Here is a 21,633-nt window from a genome sequence, read left to right as displayed (position 1 = left end):
GCATCAATATATCGGCCAGTAAGCGGTATCGGTCGATTAAAAATACATTTTTGGACCTCTGTATTTATAAAAACCTGGGTATGGCCCTGATGGCTACCAAGCTTTGATGGTCTTTAGATCTTTTGGGTTTAGAATCAATTGAAAGATTTCGTTTTTGGGGTTGGGAACTGAAGAAGAGCCTGAGATCTGGGGGTGAGTAGACATCAATGGTATCTTCTGCTGGATCCATCACAGCAAGAGAAGCCATCACTCGATCCGATTCTTCCATCTTCACAATGACGTTGTTGCACATGGTCATCTGCATTAGTGGTAGAGACAAAAGTCCCTGAATGATGTCATTTTGAGATGCGTTTGCGTTCATGGCAACCGCTGATCTTATGACCTCGTCTTCAGCATTTGCCTCCCATACAACATTGTGCCCCTTGTATTCCTCCAGGATAATCTTTACATTAATATTAACCTGAAAAGAACAGTAAAGTATATACAGTATACTATCAAAGTCAACAGGGACTTGAAAAATTAAAAAATTATTTGCTAAGATAAACTTTGTTGATCTTACCCTCGGATGGTTAATATCCCGTTTTGGAAGATCAGACACTTTTAAGTTTTGTGGTTCATCAGGCAAGGTATTTTTAAATGCTTGGCTTAGGTCCCGAACGCAGGACATGTTGGAGGTATGGGTGTAGTACACATTTGTTGTTCCACTGGACTTAGATGGTTGTAAGATCACATTCTGTAGTGTAACTGGGCTCCTGCACACAATATAATTTATATATCCATGTAATATATATTGACTGATAAGGCGTGTTCTTAATAAAGGATGACATTAGAGATGAGACTTACTGAGTCTTCGCAGCATTTTGGAAGTTCATGTAGTCCTCTTCTTTAAAGGCCACGACTTTGCAACATTCACCTTCGTGTTGAAGAAATGCTTCGAAATATGGCTTCTGTTTATCTTTTATGGGGCTTATATTACAAAGGTGGCCATTGACGGTCTTTCTTAACCTTTTGACTGGGCTTTGCTGTCCTGCCATGTTTTCCTCTTTAACTGTTTGAAGATCAGCTCGAACAGACAAAAATAGAGAAACCGATAAAAGATTAAGCTGCCTGGGGAATTAGGTACGATGTTGTTTAATCTTTAACTGATGTTAAATCGGTTTAATATTTAACTAATGTCCAACAGATGTCAAATAGGTATAAACATACAAATGCAAGGTCCTTTTTTTAAACCAAGCATTGGGTCAAAAAGGGGCGAGCCCCCCATTGAGTTGTAATTTTAACCTATGCTGGGTTGTTTTAACCCATTGTTGGGTCAAATATAAAAAAAATTTTCGGTTAATTGAACCCAACGGCTGGGTTTGTCCCTTTCTGACCCAAGGCTGTGTAAAATAACCCAGCATTTTTTAGAGTATATTAATGAAAAGATGTGATTGCTATTATCTTGAACTTAAAGGGTTAGAATAGATCACCCAAAAAACCCTCATGTCGTTCAACTCTTGAATAAATTCTATTCATTTGTAGCTTAGATGCCACTTTTTATATTTTTATATTTTCAGAAAACATCTTCCATATTTTGGTACAGAATTACAGAACTCATTAACACAAAAGTAAACTCAGGATAAATAAAATCCTTTTTTGACTGAAAACAATAACAGGCAAAACAGATTGAAATAAACAATTTACTACATTACTTGATCCCCTTTATCTTAAAGAATAACCGAGAAATATGCTTACCTGTACTCGCAGGTGTCTCACTTTAAGGAAATAGGGATTGGACTTTGCCTCTGTAAATATCAGTGTTTATGTATTTGTAATTCTTATTTAAAGGTGAAGTCTATATTTAATAGAAGAAAAACTATAAAATCTGTAATATTTTTCTTTTAATAGGCTACATTTCCCTGTCTGTCTTAACATATTTCTAGTATATTTAAAGAAATAAAAAAAACTGTAATATATAACTGTAAAGACTGGGAAACGTCATAGTGATTTCCAGTAACATGTCCGGTAAATATAATTGATAATGTCGTATAAATGACATAAATTATATGAACATAAATATGTATATTAGGATTAACTTTAAACTTAGCAGATAGCTAATGAAAAACTTAGTTTCAGTCTCTTTTCCACGCCTTTAGTTCCGAAGTTAAAACGATGTAGACGCGCGTGATGATCACATGACCCGCGGATGTTCAACATGGCTCGCGTGCTGCTTTTTTGTCTGTTTACGCTGACGGGAGTTTTCGCCGGGCGTTATTTTAACGAGAACGAGCCTTGCTTCAGACCTCACCCGAAAAGAAATCAACATGGAAACATGTAAGCATGTCAATCCGTTTTCTTAAGTTTATAAAATACTTCTTTTGTGACTTAAATGTGGCAACTTGTGTAGCGCAAGATATCCGACAGGGCTGTGTCTCAACATCTAGTGAGCTGCCTATCTAGACAGCAGTTTTCCTTATTTTGGGCGCTTTTCGAAAAAGAACGAATTTTAGTATTGTATTAGTTTTAATAGACAATAAACTTGTGACTCCCACTAAAAATACTCCATGTAGGCTACCTTACGCAATTTAACCATGGTTTTACTACAGTAAAAAAACATGGTACCACAACCAATATTTTGTAATTTATGGTTTTCAATAACCATTATTTTGTAATTTATGGTTTTCAATAGCCATAGTTAAACCACCATGGTTACTGTAGTAAAACCATGGTTTTGATAATAATCAAAATGGTTACACTTTTACCATATCGTAGTACTAATACTACTTACTGTTTCTGTTATAAATACTGTAGTATACTTTAGTATTATCAACTATAGCAAACTGTAGTAATTTTAGCATACTGTAGATTTAGTTAGTGTGAAAAATAAACTGGTAGCTGGTTTAATGAGGCAGTAACTGGTTTTAAGCTGGTCCTCCCAGGCTGCAAAGCTGGTGGGTCTAGTTAAGTCCAGCTAGACCAGCTTAAAAAATGACCAAAACACAGCTAGATCAGCTTGGTACACCAGCAAAACCAGCTAAAACCAAGTTGGGAGACCAGCTAAACCAAGCTCACCAGCTTATGTTGGTCTTAAGTGTTTTTTTCAGTACTAGATTGCTATAATAAACTGATTTACTGTTGTAAATACTGTAGTTTAGTTTGATGGTAAGAATAAAAACACTATAATATCTAGGAATTTACTACATTGAATACTATAAAATGTACTCTCTACTGGTAATCTGTTGGGATCTATAATTGGTGGGCTGTTATCTGTCAGATGGAAACCAGAAGACACCATTAAATTGTACTGGAGTAAAGCCCAAATAAATAAAGACATTTTGTACTGGTTTCAATAAACCCCTAATGGTTCATATGGCATTTGTAATGGAAACTATTAGTATTTGTTTTGGGTTTTTTAGCAGAGTACTGGAAGTGAGCAGTTTTTTCCTTATTTTGTTCTTTGGATTGATTAAGTATCTTATCGACATCTCATTAGCCGTACGCATGACGTCACTGAATTGTATAATAATTTGTATACTAGACTAATTTTTTTGACTCCATTGTCACCCAGTGTACTGCAGGCGTCTCACATCATGGCATATCAGCGTGCAAAATTATTAAGAGAAAAACACACCAGGGTGGTGAAAAGGTAGCCGTAACATCTTGAGACCGTTTGCTCACACCTGCTTGTGTTAAATGTCATGCTCTCAAGATGTAGTTCCCATTTTTATTATTAACTGATGGACAGATGGCCTGTGCATGGTTTTTCATATATGGCCCCTTTTCTGCTTGCTGTGAGTGCCTTTTCCATTTGTGGGGTCAGTGAGGATTACAGTGTGTTGAGCCTGTCAATTTGCTGTCATTTTATTGTTTAATATCCAAAATATCCTGAAATCTATCAGTGCGGATCTGTCTTGTAAAAAGTTAATTCGAGCCATTTGTTTTTCTTTTTGTTCTTCAGAAATAGACCACGTCCTTATGAATATATGAATTTAAAAGACCTACCTAAAGTTTGGGATTGGAGGAACATTAACGGCGTCAACTACGTTAGCACAACACGCAACCAACATATACCCCAATACTGCGGGTCTTGCTGGGCACATGGAAGCACAAGTGCCCTTGCAGGTAAGAGTAAACTTGCTGTAAAAACTAAACGGGTTTAAGTATGTCGATAATGTTTGAATGCTACAGATACAATTTTGCATTAACTAATAGCAACTTAAAGGGCTAGTTCACCCAAAAATGATAATTTAGTTATCGTTTGCTTCCATAGTCGGAAAAACAAAAACTATGGAAGTCAATGGGTACCTTCAACTGTGTGCTCACCACAGTTTATTAAAATATCTTCTTCTGTGTTCGACAGAATAAAGAAACTCATACAGGTTTGTAACAACATTTAGGTGGGTAAATGATGACAGAATTTTCATTTTTGGGTGAAGTGGCAACATTGCTTTGGATCAAAGTGTCTGCTGATGAATAAGTTCAAACTTTTAAAAAGTGACTCTGAGTTAGTTTCTCTACAACGATAGTACAAGAGGAAATCATAAGATTGTTTAATCATTAAAAAATACGATGACCTAGATGTCTAATGATCTCTTACAGTGTTTATACCCTTTGGTTTTGTGATCATCGTCTGTATCATCTGACTATCATCTGACTGTCTAAATCACCATTTATAACTTGCAGCTGTTTTCCCTGATCTACAGGTTTTTGGTTTTATGGTGTGCATGTTTGTAAGCATGTGACTTCCTTTTATCAACTTTGAATGTTGTCAGTCACATGTTTTTATATAGACTGCATTCATGTGAAGTCTTGAAAAAAGGGCTAAGTTCCTGTTTAATTTGTCAGCCTAGCCCTAGGCTGCATCAGTTAAAGCAATAGTTCAGTGTCTGAAATGTACAGTGGGGAAAATAAGTATTTGACACATCAGCATTTTTATCAGTAAGGGGATTTCTAAGTGGGCTATTGACACAAAATTTCCACCAGATGTAGCAATCAAGCCAAATATTGAATTTATAAAGAAACATTTAAGTATACAAGTTGAGTCATAATAAATAAAGGGAAATGACACAGGGAATAAGTATTAAACACATGAAGAGAACAAGGCACACAATGGCATAGAAAGCCAGTGAAATCTGTCAGTACTGAGAGAGAAACACTGCCCCCTATCATACAAACATACAAAGATCTTGAGAGAGTTCTTTGCTTTTACCCATCATAAAGTCTTTCCTGTGTGCCTCTGGGTAATGAAAGCCTTTAAAGGCCATCAATTTGGACTAAAGCTGCTGATATCAATTAGTACCGATAGGGATGTGTCAAATACTTATTTTCCTCGCTGCACATTTTACTAATCATCAAAAAGATTTTTAGGTAAAAAAAATCGGACATTCCTACTTCTCGTTGTCATTTACTAACCATCAAAAAGATCTTTAGGTAAACAAATGGGACATTCCTACTTCTCGTTGGACATTCCTACTTCCCGGTGTAAAAGTATTCATTGTTTTCGAATAATTCAATGGCCCGTCGTCAATTATGCCTTGCGTATATTATAATGCATTTCTGTCAAAAGTCTCACATTGCACCTTTAAATAAGTTATTGTAATTACACAGTTTTTGCATATGAGTTAACTGGAAGAAAAAAAATCATATGGGTTTGAAACATGAGAATGTAAAATAAGAATGTATGTTTTGTAGTTGAACCATTACTTTCACATGCCTGAAACTTGATTCTCTTCTTTATTTTAGATCGTATTAACATCAAGCGCAAAGCAGCGTGGCCGTCAGCTTATCTCTCTGTTCAGAACGTCATAGACTGTGGAAACGCGGGTTCCTGCCATGGTGGAGATCATTCCGGCGTGTGGGAATATGCTCACACTAATGGCATCCCTGATGAGACCTGCAACAACTATCAAGCCAAAGATCAGGGTAAGCAAAGGCACCTTAAAGCTACTACGGAAATAACTTGTTTTTCTTAAAAAAACTTGTCTTGTCCAAAAGTCAATGATGCAGTGCTATGTGGTTGCTGTGGTGTTTTGGATGGCTGCTACATTGTTTGTGACTGAATTTGTGAATTTGCATACATAAACAAGCGGGCATTTGGCCAACGCACAATGCTTTTGCTTATGAATTGTGCTCCAAGACATTTCACAATGCAACGACATTAAAACAACTGAAACCAGAGAAGTGAAAAGCAGAAATGTTTTCAGTGTTTTATAACGTAAAATTGTTACATAAGACCATTGCTCTCAACTGTGATTTGAACAAACTCAAATATATATTTACCCAAGATGCATCACTGCTATTGCCATGAATGGGGTTATGGCTAGAAGGGATACAGCTACAGCCAAAATCTTGTGAAATCTCACTTGGTTGAGTGCTGTTTTCATCCTAATCCTAGCCCCAAACCTTACCCTTAACCCAACATTTCACAGGATTAGGCCGTAGCTGTATCCTATCTAGCAAGAAACACTGTTTTTATCATAACGCTAAACCTTGCGAGATTTGGCCACAGCTGTATCCCATTTAGCCTTTGCCCATAAGGAAGATCGTAACGGTCAACATGGCCGCTCTAGTCCCGCCTTACAGTAAAAAGAGCCAATCGTCAACCCTTAAGGGGACACTCTACTTTTTTTGAAAATTTGCTCATTTTCCAGCTCCCTTAGAGTTAAACATTTGATTTTTACCGTTTTGGAATCCATTTAGCCGATCTCCGGGTTGGGCGGTACCACTTTTAGCATAGCTTAGCATAATCCATTGAGTCTGATTACACCATTAGCATTGCGCTCAAAAATAACCAAACAGTTTGGATCTTTTTCCTATTAAAAACTTTTTTGTAGTACATCGTGTACTAACACTTGGCATTAACATGTGTTTTCGTCGATCGGATCACAAGTGGACGATGTTAAAGCCAGGTGTAAACGGTGTTCAAAAGTTTTGAATGCATCCACTTTCGACCACTTTCAACCACATCCAGAGGTAGTCGAAACCACTTTCGATTGGATCGCTTTAGAGTTGCGGAACGCAAATGTGGTTGAATGTGTTCGAACAGCCACACGCGACCGCCTTCTCTCCGCCCATTTATCTAATTTGAGGTATTAAACACAAGTTTTACATCTTTTTTTACTTCTGGTGTGAACATACGGTGAACAGCGCTATTTTTAGCCTTTCATTGATAAAACTACTGCGGGTGTTCTCTGTAGTTTCGTTTTGAAAGCGTGAAAGTTGCACGATCCTATTTCATCAATTGCGCTGAAAATTCAGAGAAAGCTCTTACATATTCATGTACAAAACACTGTGCAGCATGTATACTTGCTAAACAAGCAGCGGACTCCGGCGTAATATTAGTTTGCGTCCATATAAACTCATAATTACTCCCGCTCGCGTTTGAATGACAGCATAGAGACTCGCCCACCGTCTCAAGGACTGTCCCCTCACAGTATTCAGGACAAAAGCGGTCGAAAGTGGACAAAAGAGACGGATTTAAATACCAGGTGTAAACGTAATGTGTCTCTCTTGTCCACTTGTGATCCGATCAATGAAAACACATCTAAATACAAAGTGTAAACAGCCCCTAAGACTGACAAAAAATTAATCGTTGCGATTTTCTAGGCCGATATAGCTAGGAACTATACTCTCATTCTGGCGTAATAATCAAGGACTTTGCTGCTGTAACATGGCTGCAGGAGGCGTAGTGATATTACGCAGCACCTGAAAATAGTCCCCTGCTATTCAGAGTAACCAAGGGGACTATTTTCAGGCGCTGCCTAATATCATTGCGTCATGCATCAAGTTTTAAATAGGAAAAATATCAAAACTCTTTGGTTATTTTTGAGCGCAATGCTAATGGTCTAATCAGATTCAATGGATTATGCTAAGCTATGCTAAAAGTTGTACCGCCAGACCCAGAGATCAGCTGAATGGATTCCAAAACGGTAAAAATCAAATGTTTTAATCTAGGGGAGCTAGAAAATGAGCATATATTCAAAAAAAGTGGAGTGTCCCTTTAATGAATGACATTCTTCGGGAAAAGAACTTGGGGACAAAATACTTTTGCAAGATCTGTAGGCATTGCAAACATGACGGCATAGTGAGGCTTTATTCTGTGATTTTGTTTTTCAGAGTGCAATTTATTCAATCAGTGTGGCACTTGCACAACCTTTGACGTGTGTAACATCGTAAAAAACTTCACTCTCTGGAAAGTAAATGAATATGGCTCAGTGAGTGGCCTGGATAAGATGAAAGCGGAGATCTACACCGGAGGACCCATCAGGTAATTTAATAACCACCATTCGTTATTATCTGCGATTCGGTTTTGAGGTCTTACTACCTAAAGATCACTTACCTCTGCAGTTGTGGGATCATGGCGACCGACAAACTGGATGCGTACACCGGTGGCCTGTATTCAGAGTTAGTACAAGACCCCTACATAAACCACATCATATCAGTGGCCGGTTGGGGTGTTGATGAGAACGGAGTGGAGTACTGGATCGTCCGTAATTCTTGGGGAGAACCATGGGTAAGCAAGATCTTAAGTTTTACTTTTTTCGCACATTTTAGGATATTCAACAACACACATTTTTCGTGCATAGGGAGAGAAAGGCTGGCTCAGAATCGTCACCAGTGCGTACAAGGGAGGCACCGGCAGCCAGTACAACCTCGCTATCGAAGAGGACTGCATGTTTGGAGACCCAATTCTACCCAAGAACTACCTATAGGTAGCAAATTCCATACATTTGCCATGTATCAGAATCAAAGCCATGAAAATGATTTTATAACACTGCCAGTATTAGTTGCAGTGGTTTTTAAGAGATTTTAAAGGAACACTCAGGAATACTGCAATGGTTTATACTTTTTAAATATGCATTCGTCTGCCTGCAACCAATGTTGCTCTTTAAGTGATCGTCTACGCCGCTTGATAATAGAAAGGGAAAAGCACTCAACTTTTTTTAATACAAGAACATTTTGGATTTTGTAAATGGTCATCTGATGGCCTGGTGTGATAATGAAATTGTTTTAGTCTTTAGCATCAAACTATGATAATGTATGCCTGTCTAAAGTCACAGTTCGATGTATTCAAATCAGTCTTTTTATAGTTTTTAATCGCAATCTTCAATAAAGTCTTATGGTTTACAACTTGTTCTTGTTTATTTACAGTTTCATTTGTTAAAATGCCCAGATTACGGTATGGTATCTAAGAGGCTGTTTACACTTGGCATTAACATGCGTTTTTGTCGATCGGATCACAAGTGGACGACGTTAATGCCAGGTGTAAACGGTGTTCAAAACGTTTTGAACGCGTCCACTTTCAACCACTTTCAACCACATCCAGAGGTAGTCGAAACCACTTTCGATCGGATCGCTTTGGAGTTGCGGAACGCAAATGTGGTTGAATGTGTTCGAACAGCCACACGCGACCGCCTTCTCTCCGCCCATTTATCTCATCTGAGGTATTAAACACAAGTTTTACGTCTTTTTTGACTTCTGGCGTGAACATACGGTGAACAGCGCTATTTTTAGCCTTTCATTGATAAAACTACTGCGGGTGTTCTCCGTAGTTTCGTTTTGAAAGCGTGAAAGTTGCGCGATCCTATTTCATCAATTGCGCTGAAAATTCAGAGAAAGCTCCAACATAAACGTACAAAACACTGTGCAGCATGTATACTTGCTAAACAAGCAGCGGACTTTGACATAATATTAGTTTGCTTCCATATAAACTCATAATTACTCCCGCTCGCGTTTGAATGACAGCAGAGAGACTCGCCCACCGTCTCACAGACCACCCCCTTACAGTATTCAGGACAGAAGCGTTCGACAGTGGACAAAAGAGACGGATTTAAATACCAGGTGTAAACGTAATGTGTCTCTCTCGTCCACTTGTGATCCGATCAATGAAAACACATCTTAATACCAAGTGTAAACAGCCCCTGAAGCTAGATACCATACATACGCATATGCGAGGGTCCGCAACTCTCTGCGTACAGTGCATGTGATGCAAATTTCGTTATTAGAATGGTGAATGTGCTGGATTTTTGTAACCGCGTGTACTACGTACAGGAAAATGTAGTATGTAGTCCAGGAGGTGCATTGCATTTTGTCGCAATGCGCATGCGTCGAATGTCTGTGTACACATACGAGTCAAATAAACTATGCTTTGCAACTATGCTTGTCCATTCGACCATCTGTGTACGTTCGCGTACATGTAAATAACAGATTATACTCCGGGCTTAATGGTAAGAAGCCATCTAAAAATGAATACTGTTGTACCATGCGAAGCAGCTACAGTGTTGAAGACTTGAAATGATAACGCTGTAGGCTTAGTTCAATCATGTTTAATAAAAAATTCAATATACAAAAACTATTTCATGTAGCTCAACATTTCTTTTTTGGAAATGATCAGAAAAACAAAACTGTACATTCTGGTATTCACCATTGGTCAATCATGTTCTGGTTGTCCGTCTCATGAAAGAATGCTCTGCTCTCATTGGTTGAGTCTCCCAAATGAAGTTGATCATACGATCTCAGTTCATCATTATGAAGTTGGATTTGCAGTGAGCTGCAAGAAAGGAAAATTGCAATAGTCAATGCACGGGTATGTCCTTGCTACATCCTTGGGATAAAATATTGGCTGTTCTGGGAACACTTGTTCAAGTTGTTTGACAACTTACCAATGAACTCAGCCACCGGGTCGTGTTCTCCCTCAGTACGGATCGTTCCTGCTATGCTGTCGTTCTCTAAAATGGGCAAAAACAGCTGGACAAAGTCGGAAGTGTACGGAGGTGCGATTACATCCAGAACCTGTCCAAAAACATAAAGACTCGACTTCAGACTGCACACAGTCATCAGATAAATATTTTATGCATCATGAGTATGAATCTCACCTCTGTAACAAAGTATCTGATGAGTGAAATATCCGTGTTGAGTTTCTCCAGACATTTGCGGATGTAGCCGACCACCGGAAGAACATAACCTCGACTCAGAAGATGAACCATTCGATCTAGTAAGGTCTTCTTCAACTCCATCTAAAACAAAAAGAGATAAGATGGCCGTGAATCTGAAGGCTTGAAATTTAAAAGCGACAGGTAGGCTGTACAAAACAGGGTCGGTGGAGCCTTTTCACACAGAAAATACATGGAAAATGTGTCAGGGAATTGTCCGGAATCATTTGACTTCTGGTTCTTTCACGCTACCAATGATTTTCCGGAATCTCTGTGTGCATTCACACACACATACTTTAAAGATCCTGTTAGGACACGTGACGTATAGTGGTTTTTATTCTCCACAGCATCTGAAGTTTGCTTATTATCCGTGTGGATTTTTGTTTATGATAAGATCATGAAGGAGCGTGTGATGTGCTGTTTTGTTCTGTCATGCATAGTGAGGAGCTCCCTTAAAGGGACTGTAAGTAGGATTTTAAGTGTTTTATTAATCAAAATCAATGTCTTTATTCATAAATATGTCCTCGTTGGTGTCAAATGACCTCTACCAGTGATCTGACTTTTCTTTGTAAGCTCAGAATTTCTTCTCTTTACTTACATTGAACGGGTAAGTACAAGGAGGCTTCCATGTCGTTCCGCCGTATTGATAAACTATAATAGCAGAGAGGGACAAAAAGCACTTGCCTACCAACGCGTTTCTACAACGCGTTTTCATTCAGAACGTGTGAACCAGCTGAAACGGACACGGAGATCAGTGATTACATAACGGCCACCGTAGTTGCAACAAGGATTTGGAAAGGCGAGGCGCTAGAGAGCACTATTCGTTTGAATGCAAAATACAATTCCACCACTAGATGGGGGTAGATCCTACTTATTTAAAAAAATGGACTAATGCTTTAAAGGGACAATAAGAAAAATCCAGATAATTTACTCACCACCATGTCATCCAAAATATTGATGTCTTACTTTGTTCAGTCGAGAAGAAATTGTGTTTTTTGAGGAAAACATTCCAGGATTTTTCTCATTTTAATGGACTTTAATAGACCCCAACACTTAACAGTTTTAATACAGCTTAAAATTGCAGTTTCAAAGGAATCTAAACGATCTCAAATGAGGCATAAGGGTCTTATCTAGCGAAACGATTGTCATTTTTGGCAAGAAAAAAAAATGCACTTTTAAATCACAACTTCTCGTCTTCCTCCGGCTGTGTGACAAGCCAGTGCAACCTCATGTAATTGTGTAATGACGTGGAAAGGTCATGTGTTACACATATGAAACGCACATTTGTGGACCATTTTAATAAATAAACTGACACAAAGACATTAATTAGTATCATTCGACATACAACAACGTCGGAACGGTCCTCTTTCTCCACACTTGTAAACACTGGGGCGTAGTTTCGCATACATCATCCGTGACCTCTTGACGTGATGACGTATTACGTCAGGTTGAGCTGGCGCCTCACACGACCGGAGGAAGACGAGAAATTGTGGTTTGAAAGTGCACATTTGTTATTTTTCTTGCCAAAAATGACAATCGTTTCGCTATATAAGACCCTTATGCCTCGTTTGAGATCGTTTAGAGTCCTTTGAAACTGCAATTTTAAACTGTTAAGTGTTGGGGTTCATTAAAGTCCTGGAATGTTTTCCTCAAAAAACATAATTTCTTCTCGACTGAACAAAGAAAGACATCAACATTTTGGATGACATGGTGGTGAGTAAATTATCTGGATTTTTCTTAAGAAAATTGACTAATCCTTTAACTCCAGTTTGCAGAGATTTCTCATTGTAAATGTTAATCTGCATGTAAATCCCCTGTTTTAAAGAGCTGAACCATAACTTATTGCTGCGATGACACGGCACGCCCCTGACGACATTGTTTCCGTCTTTGTTCACACATGAACCTTCCGTAAATGTTACGCCAATGTTACTAGGTCCTTTTTTAGGGGAGCAATCCCAGAACATTTACGGGACGTGTTTGTGTTCACATTACCTTGGATCAGAGTGCTGTGTAAATGGGGGTTTTTGGGTCGTACATACCTGTTCCATGACATCGAGCTGCGAATGGTCCGTCTCAAACAGTTTAATCAGCAATTGTAAGACCTGAGGATGAAGAAGCTGATGGCATGTGCTGATCTGAGAAATAAATGCAGAGGCACACATTATTTTCTCAAGTAAGTGGGTTTTGGATGATCAGTTGAGTCTCAATAAAACCATAAGGTGGTGCTATAATTCAATAACTAAACACCACATATTTGTTTTCTGGATAGTCTAGCATTACCAACATATTTGTACACTATGATGCACTGAAAAACTCCGGTTGCACATGATTGAATGAAGTTTTATTAAAAAAAAAAAGAATTTTAGTGAATGTTAATTTCATTTAAAAAAAACCTAATTTAATCATGTGCAACCGATGTCCAGAAGTTTTTTTGTCCAGTGTGTGATGGTACGATACCTCATCCAGCAGGGCTAAATGTACAGGAGTGTGATCCGTCTGTAGCTGGAAATATCGTGGTTCAGACACTGTCCAGTCAACCCACTTTAACACTCCCATTGCTACCACTGGAAACCTGCATACACACACACACACACACACACACACACACACACACACACATATATCAAATGAACAAAACAAAAAAACAACAACAATGAATGACAAAGTTGAAGTTTTAATGCTACGCAGAAATAAAATACATGCTTGTTTATACCTTATACACTGGTATAATGTGCTGAGTTCTGCCACCAGCTCAGTAGCTCCTTTGTTTTCATTGCAGCAGAGATTATGAACCGTCTCTATGGCCTTCGAGGTTGACTTGAGCTCATCCTTGTTTATATTAACACGCTTGTTCTAGAAATAACACATATTGTATGTTATTCACCACAATACCTTCTCCTATGTCTACACTTTAAAAAAAGTGGGTTCAACTTAAAGTTAGTTACCTAGTTGCTTTAAAATATTGATCTAATTAAACTTAAAATATAAGTTTACGCAACAATTTTTACACAACTTTTTTTGAGTCAACTAATATTTTTAAGTGAATTAACTAAATTTTAGGCAATCAGGTACTAACTTTTTTAAGTTGAACCAAAAATCTTTTTTTACAGTGTAATACATGTCTGTGAATGTTTGGAAAGCTGTACAGTTGACTTTAATGGCCAAACTAAATTGTGAACATACAGCTAAAGTCATTTTTTGTGATTTAGTTTCTGTATAAATCATTCTACATAATGTAAAGAACTTTCTGTGAAAATATAACCTTGATATCATTAAAGGGGACATTTCACAAGACTTTTTTAACATGTCAAAAAAAATTTGGTGTCCCCAGAGTACGAAGTTTTAGCTCAGACTAGTGCAGACTAAGGGGCGGTATTACCCCCTTATGACATCACAAGGGGAGCCACATTTCAATGAACTATTTTATCACATGCTTGCAGAGAATGGTTTATTAAAACTAAGTTACTGGGTGGATCTTTTAACCTATATGTTGATTAGAAGCACTTATTATAGCCCAATTATAGCACTTAAACAATGGAAAACGTCAGATTTTTGTGAAATGCCCCCTTGAATATCTTTAATAAGGTCATTAAATACAATGAAATCCAACTTTAATGCTCCTAATCTCATAATTAAGATTAAGACTTTAGCCTGGATTTCTTAGACAGGGTCAACATCTGTAATCCTAAAATATATGATAAAGGAGTATTTTAATACAAACCTTTTTCCATGTTTCTACAACGCTAGCTGCATAGGCTAAAATATGGATGTATTTGTGTTTGTGGTCCTGGTTGATTTTAGCACCAGGTTTGAATAGTGACAGCATGAACAAATCCAGGAAAGCAGGAACTCTGATCTACATAAAGAAGAGATGGGTTTGGTTGAAATTGTGTGTGAAACAGCTTATGTAATGATAATAGCTTGGCATATTTTTGGGTTCATGTGATTAATAATAATGCATTCCAACATTTCATTTCAAAGTTAGTTTTCTTTTCCATTTTTGTATGATAAGCAGCAGGGGTAAGCGGGGCAAAACTAACGTGGGGTTAATTGTACTGTCCGAAAATTTCCTGGGAATTTGTGAATAGTTGAAGTGTTTTCGTTAGGATACTGGACAAAGAGTGTTTTGGAGGCATTTAAGTAAATTTCTTCATCTTAGGGTTTTTTTTTTATTTATAAGTTGGATGTATGAGTCACCAAATCCAACTTTATGAGGTGGTTTCCCGGACAGGGATTAGACTAGACTAGAGCTGTCCAAACTGAAAACAACTTGCACTGACATATCTTAAAATACATCAGTGCCCTTTGTTTTGCTTCAAAATGCACACAAGTAATGTTTTTAGTAAGGCATGTTTGTTAAAACTATATTTAATAATTAAACTAAGGCCTAATCCTTTCTTAAGATAATCCCTGTCTAGGAAACCACCCAAAAATTATTTTAATCACTGTCTTTTTATGAGCAATCTTGGGGTTTGCCACATGGATAAACAACTGAGAAGTGTTGAACTAGCAATTGCTTTGTAATCTTTAATAAATCTTTTAATGGGTTAAGCTAGTTGAAATAAGAGCAGATTCTGACCAGTTCGACAGGAGGTGGATCCATGCTACTGAACATCTTAAACAAAACTGTGATGTCGGCTGGGTTCAGAGCCCCTTTAGACAGCATGGCACCCAGAGCCTGGCATGCTCGTGGATAGGCTGCAGCCGTGCCCAGCGCTAATGTGATTTGACTGGCATCGTGTCCCCTAAACAAAGGGTTTCAAAATAATAAGATGGTTTTATACACAGCAAACATTTAGAAATGTTACACAAATTTATACAATGTGTTACTCTGTACCTTTCATGGGCGTATTTCTGTACTTCCTGTCCGATGCGGCGCATGGCTGAGCCGCCCTGCTCCTCCTGAGCAAGGATAGACATCATGGACTGGGCAAACAGGTACGTGTGCTCACCATGACACACCATCTTCTGCTCGAAAACACAATGAATATGATCAAATCGGAATTTGAAAGGTACTGCTGAATTTCTTCAGGAAAATGTTTTGCAATTAATAACAAAGAAAGGAGAACACAAACACAATTTTATCTCATTGTGATACTCACCGCAAATTCAGGCAGGTTCTTCTCCAGGTTCTGCTCTCCACCATCCAGCAGTGTGGCGAGAGACGTACGAAGGACTCTGGAGAAAACCTCCAACTGCTGACAAGCCGTGGACACGCTTGTGATTTCCCCTTGATATCCGGCATCTGAAATCAACTACATACAACGACGAAAAAAAACAACACTACAAGTTATACCAAAATCATTTCAGTTTTGACTGTCTCCACCCCCTAACTGGTGTGCTGCTATACCTTGACAGTGAAGTTAAGCATCAGACAGTCTGGATGCGCCTCGGCCAGTTTGTAGAAGAGATCTCTCCATGTTGTGTGAGCTATCATCTGTTCCAGCCATGCCGGGGTCTAACAGATATTATTACATGCATTAGTCTAATGAATCAAACTTGAACATCCTAAGGCCATAAATTATTGTTACATATTAATTATACACTGTTTATCATATTGCCAAATTTACTGATAACGTATAATTTGAATGCACATTAGGTTACTTTGGATTAAAGCGTCTGTCAAATAAATTGCATAAATGGAGATTTGCTTACAAAGACAATGAGCTCATGTAGATAGTAGTGCTGTTTTTGGTCATATGTGTGACCTTGTGTGTGAAATCCAGGATAAAGTCTCATAATCTAATGATGAGATCTAGAGCATCAAACTTTATTTCAATCTTTGACATGACTACTTGGTCAATATTAAAGATTATGTAGATAACAGTAAATCACAAAAATGGGTTTTCACAGACTCTTATGACAGGTTTATATATTCATCATTATCTTTCATACAATTCTAATGCACTAAATCATAAATGTAAAGAAACATAATCATGATGTCATAAGTAGCACGGTATATTTTTAGCAAATTACCAAAAATTCATTGTATGGGTCAAAATTATAGATTTTTTATGCCAAAATCATTATGATATCAAGTAAATATCATGTTCCATGAAGATATTTAGTAAATTTCTTACCATAAATTTCAAAAATGTATTCATCATTAGTAATATGTGTTGCTAAGTAGGGCTGTCACGAATATGAAATTTGTCAAATTTTGGCGATTATGACGATTAATTGTCTGTTTTATTGCTTTGACATTTAATTCTAATACATTTTTTGTTTGTTCATGAAAATTTTTTTTACACATTGTTGTGATTATTTGAATTAAATCTTTTGCAACGTTTACCTGGCAGTAAATATTAATACGCATAACACATATTTAAAAGTAATTATTTAATGAATATATCTTTCAAAAACTGAAAATTCTTCATAAGAAATAAACACAATAAAGTGTCTGAAAAAAACCTAAAATTAAAAATGCAATCAAAATAAACTGACTATACCAGAATGAGCCTCAAATAGTAGCCAATCCTACTAATGTCATATTAGTACTGGACCACATGTCTGTAGTGGTTGCAAAAAAATTAATTCCTCCCCCTTGTGTTTTTTAGAGAGATGTGCAATCATTGCGGTGATCTGAAATCATCGCAATGAGGTCAAACAATCGTGATGAGACAATTATTTAATTATTGTGACAGCCCTATTCCTAAGGACTTAATTTGGAAAACTTTAAAGGCGATTTTCTCAATATTTCGCTTTTTTTTGCACCCTCAGATTCCAGATTTTCAAATAATTGTATCTCATCCAAATATTGTCCTATACTAACAAACAATGCAAGGTTATTTTCAGCTTTCAGGTGATGTATATATCTCCATTTCAAAAAATTGACCCTTATGATTGGTTTTTAGATTAAAGTCATATTTATAACTCACCTCTCCTTCAACAGTAAAGATTGAATCTGCTTTCTGAGGGTCAAAGTGTTTGATCAAGAGACTCTTTAAATGGTTCTCCACACGCTCCTGAACTTGTGCAGGCTCCACTCCTACATATGACACAAATACATAAGCAAGCGTTGTATGTGAACGCTACATATGTTTTCTTTAATAATAGCATTGATGCATTGAATATTGTTTGGAAAAACAGTCCTCTGAAACCGAATACTGCCAGTGTCTTACCCATCTGAATGAGCCATTCAGCAAGCAAATTTACTGTCTGAGCAACAGCGGAGTAGTTTTCTGATAGAAGCTGGATGACATGCTCAGGTGAACCACCAGCCTGGAAATATCTGTAGAGATGGTGACAAATACACCGATGACACAATACACAGTTTATCACTCAATGTAAATGTTTATGTAGACACAACATTGCATTAAATTTCCCTAAATCACCCAAATTCTCATACTAACGTTTTCAGCGTGTTAAACACTGTAGGCTCCATGATATAGTCTCTACTGGAGAACTTCTGTAGACATTCCTGCTGAACTTTCCCATCAGTTTCAGGATCACCATCCTCCTGTAGCAACAGAAGAAGAAATCTTTCAGTGGGAAATTTAAGTCATACAAGCAAAATGTGCAATACCTTGCAAAATAAAGTAAGTAAATAGATTATAAATGCATGCAAGATTTAATGTATGCAATGCAAAATTGCATTACTTTATAATTTATAAACCAGATTTAAAATGCATGGTAACACAGTTACAAGGGATTCCTTACCATGTACATGTAACTATGACACAGTAACCATTCAATACCATGGTATACATATCAAATTTCCATTTTATATCATCATTGCACCATGTTACCATTACAGTAAAAATCAAACTCATCATTTGTAATCCATTTAGCCTACTCAACACCTATCAGACTAGTAGAAAATCAAATATAGCGTCATATCTGTAACGTGTGAACAGTAAACTACCATGTTTCCATCTTGTGCATCCCATTCCGCAGCGTTGCTGTAATATTCTTCATCCATGCCGAGAAATGCAAAAGCAAACGTAAATATTTAATTCAGACAAGCGAGTGTTTACAAAATACGTACGAGAAAGCCTAACGGCGCGTGTGTATTACGTCATCTAACATCGTGCTAGCGCGCCTCCTGTAGGACTGGCGTAGACAGAACACCGCGATGAGGAGACTTCGGCCATTTCCGCTCCATCCTCCAGAGGTCGCATTTGTAGGGTCTTATTTTAGAAAATTAACAATTATAACGTTTACTATTATACTTAACTAATCTTAAATTGATGTAATATGCGTATGACTTGCGAATGAAATGCTCAGTTAACTAAAATACACCAGGCTTGATGACGTATGCAGCCTGCATATGCGATCTCTTTCGTTTGAGAAACGGCCTTCATAGAAATAAAACAATATTTTTTTTATGGTGTGGCTGAGGACAAAAGTGTACACACCACTGAGGAAACAGAGAGGCTGTATTTATATAAAAAAGTGAAATAATTGCCTGATTTTAGTAACGGGCCTTGTCATTTGCGCTCGTCAATGTCAAAGTGTTGGAGCTGACCAATCAAATGCAAAGAGGCGGGCTTTACTGCTCGCAGACTTGAAGCACCTGAAAATGTATAATTATTTGACAAAACGATTTATTAAGATGGAAATAATAATCCACCGACAGTCATATACACAGATGCAAACTGTTCAGCTTAGGTGAAAATGACTCAAGTGTGTGGATAGTATAGCCATTTAGACTATTAATTCGCCTTTATTGCATTAGAGTTATCATTTGCAGTTTGTAAGTATCAACTGATGATTCTGTGTTTATATTCTTTACTGACACAGAATAACATGAAGACATCATCAATCAAAGTTTAGATGTGGGAACAGGACAAGATATGGAGATCAGAAAGAAAGAGCAGGTACTCTATAATCCCTACATCCATTTCTTATATTAATTTATTTGTGTGTGAAATATGTAATGTTTTATCAGCACTCAACACTATTCAGACTTCTGTATTAGCAGACTAGTAGACAATTAAACTGATATTACTGCTTGACAGATAATTTATTCCCAATGCATGGTTTAAAAGTTATTGTTATTCCATGTTCGCCCTCAAAGCATCTTAGTTAAAATGCACAATTTTTAATAGTTGTTGTTATTTTAGGCTCTTTGCAATATAAATCTGTCTGTGTAAAAATGCAAAATGTCAACAATCGTTTGTGATTGTAGTATGATATTTATGCAAATAATCAAAGCTAATAAAGCCCGACAAGCGCCCCCTAGAGGAGACGGTTCTGCACACGTGCAGCACATTGAAAGAGATCTCACCTCTCAAAAGAGCCATTTTTAGCAGTTCCCTTTAAAATCATCCAGTGTAAACTTTGTCCAGAAGTCTATTCTGGATCCAAAGTTTGTACACAGTATGAATAAAGCATACAAAGCCGCTTGGTATTTTACTATGGATAAACTGTATATACAAATGTTTTAAAATTCATTCATTAAACTCTTGGTTTCTTTTAAACACTGCATGCACAGACTACACTAAAACAATAACCATCTCAATAAACAAATATTTGAGTTCATTAGTGTGTTTTAGAATAGCTAATTACTTTTAAAAGTAAAAATAATACACTATTATACCATATATATGTGACCCAGTCTGTGAACACCCAGATAAATATAAATATATATATACATATATTTATGCTATACTACGTTATGTAATGATCATTCTGTGTAAATTTAACATTTTATATAAAATATTGACTGAGTAAGGCAATGTCAAAAATTGAAATTGATGTTTGAAATCAAACTTGGATGCTTCTAATCTGATCATTAGATCATGAGACTTCTATCACGTGTCTGTGAAAATGCAATAATTTAGACAATAACGTAAGAAACAATAAAAAATCTATAAATATTTGCTTAATAAACAAAACTCTGTTTGCATTATTATATTTTGAATCAAACAGATTGTAAGTGAAAACCCTTATATCTGGTTTCATGAATATTAGAGAATCTACTTATATAAATAAATTACATTATTATTAACAAATACCCTGATACTTACCATTTAAAACATTAATAGCAGATAGTAAAATTTCTTTTCACAGTTGTAGCAGATTTTTGTCCAGCAGATGGCGCTCAGTGTCAGTAAATTGAAGAATACATCCAGCCCAGTAGGTGTCGCTGCGGCTAGATGTAGCGCTGAGCGTAGCGGATTAGATAGCAGCTTTCCCACAGAAGAAAATACGTTTGCTTTAAATTCACGTCATTATTGAAAATACTACTAAATAAACTAATCTTAAATAAGCAATGTAAAATATGCATATCTACAAAAATACCGTCTCACTCTTTTTTATAAAACTTTTTTCTCACTGTTTTTATAAAGCCATACTATTTGATGTGTGCAAATTAATATTAGTAAATGAATAATGATGATGATGTGCTGCATATAACCCTACATTTTCAATTAACCTATTTTAAAGTCTTTGGGATAATAATACCTAGATTGCCCAATGATCTGCTAAACTGGTGTATAAAACTGTAAACATAAGAGTATAATTTGCATTTTAACCTCTGAGATAAGCAGAATATCTACAATAAACCATCATTCACTTGTGGTTTGGAAGGCTGGGACCAATTTGAATGTTATCAGAGAGTGAAAGTAAAATATCACTCAATCTTCTTAGGTTTCATTATGATTGCTAAGGGCAATCCACCAAAACTATTTTCTAAAATGTGTTGTAACCAAATTAAAGTATGTAAACTGTATACTAAACCGCTTGTAACTAAACAATTATAGTTATAATTATATTGTTA

The 21,633-nt window shown here is 36.8% G+C and overlaps 3 protein-coding genes across 4 annotated transcripts; 1 reads left to right on the top strand and 2 right to left on the bottom strand.

The window, feature by feature from the left end:
* Nucleotides 1-18: 18 nt before the first annotated feature.
* Nucleotides 19-2,036, bottom strand: LOC141282388 (uncharacterized). Of its 2 annotated transcripts, XM_073815250.1 has the most exons (4): nt 1,735-2,036; nt 844-1,063; nt 560-752; nt 19-460 (listed from the first exon to the last, which is right to left on the bottom strand). In XM_073815250.1, the coding sequence occupies exons 2-4, from the start codon at nt 1,032-1,034 to the stop codon at nt 65-67; spliced, it is 780 nt and encodes a 259-aa protein (XP_073671351.1). In that variant the 5' UTR covers nt 1,035-1,063; nt 1,735-2,036; the 3' UTR covers nt 19-64. The 2 variants fall into 2 exon arrangements, with proteins under 2 accessions (XP_073671351.1, XP_073671350.1); XM_073815249.1 differs by lacking the exon at nt 1,735-2,036 and having other exon boundaries at nt 844-1,723.
* A 117-nt stretch (nt 2,037-2,153) lies between these two features.
* Nucleotides 2,154-9,108, top strand: ctsz (cathepsin Z). The gene is made up of 6 exons (XM_065279653.2): nt 2,154-2,313; nt 3,938-4,101; nt 5,722-5,901; nt 8,095-8,245; nt 8,326-8,491; nt 8,565-9,108. Exons 1-6 carry the CDS (start codon nt 2,186-2,188, stop codon nt 8,688-8,690), a joined length of 915 nt encoding a protein of 304 aa, XP_065135725.1. The 5' UTR covers nt 2,154-2,185; the 3' UTR covers nt 8,691-9,108.
* Nucleotides 9,109-10,289: 1,181 nt separating this feature from the next.
* On the bottom strand, nt 10,290-18,939 carry nelfcd (negative elongation factor complex member C/D). Its single transcript, XM_065279646.2, has 15 exons — nt 18,775-18,939; nt 18,263-18,369; nt 18,032-18,141; nt 17,789-17,898; nt 16,261-16,368; nt 16,013-16,165; nt 15,748-15,878; nt 15,490-15,655; nt 14,632-14,766; nt 13,624-13,763; nt 13,368-13,482; nt 12,950-13,045; nt 10,854-10,994; nt 10,641-10,770; nt 10,290-10,528 (listed from the first exon to the last, which is right to left on the bottom strand). The coding sequence occupies exons 1-15, from the start codon at nt 18,829-18,831 to the stop codon at nt 10,494-10,496; spliced, it is 1,734 nt and encodes a 577-aa protein (XP_065135718.1). The 5' UTR covers nt 18,832-18,939; the 3' UTR covers nt 10,290-10,493.
* Between the last annotated feature and the right edge of the window lie 2,694 nt (nt 18,940-21,633).

Source organism: Paramisgurnus dabryanus, chromosome 7 (assembly GCF_030506205.2).
Source record: "Paramisgurnus dabryanus chromosome 7, PD_genome_1.1, whole genome shotgun sequence".
Lineage (NCBI taxonomy): Eukaryota > Metazoa > Chordata > Actinopteri > Cypriniformes > Cobitidae > Paramisgurnus > Paramisgurnus dabryanus.
The sequence above is the reverse complement of the archived record's forward strand: the minus strand, read 5'-3'. Positions and strand labels throughout refer to the sequence as shown.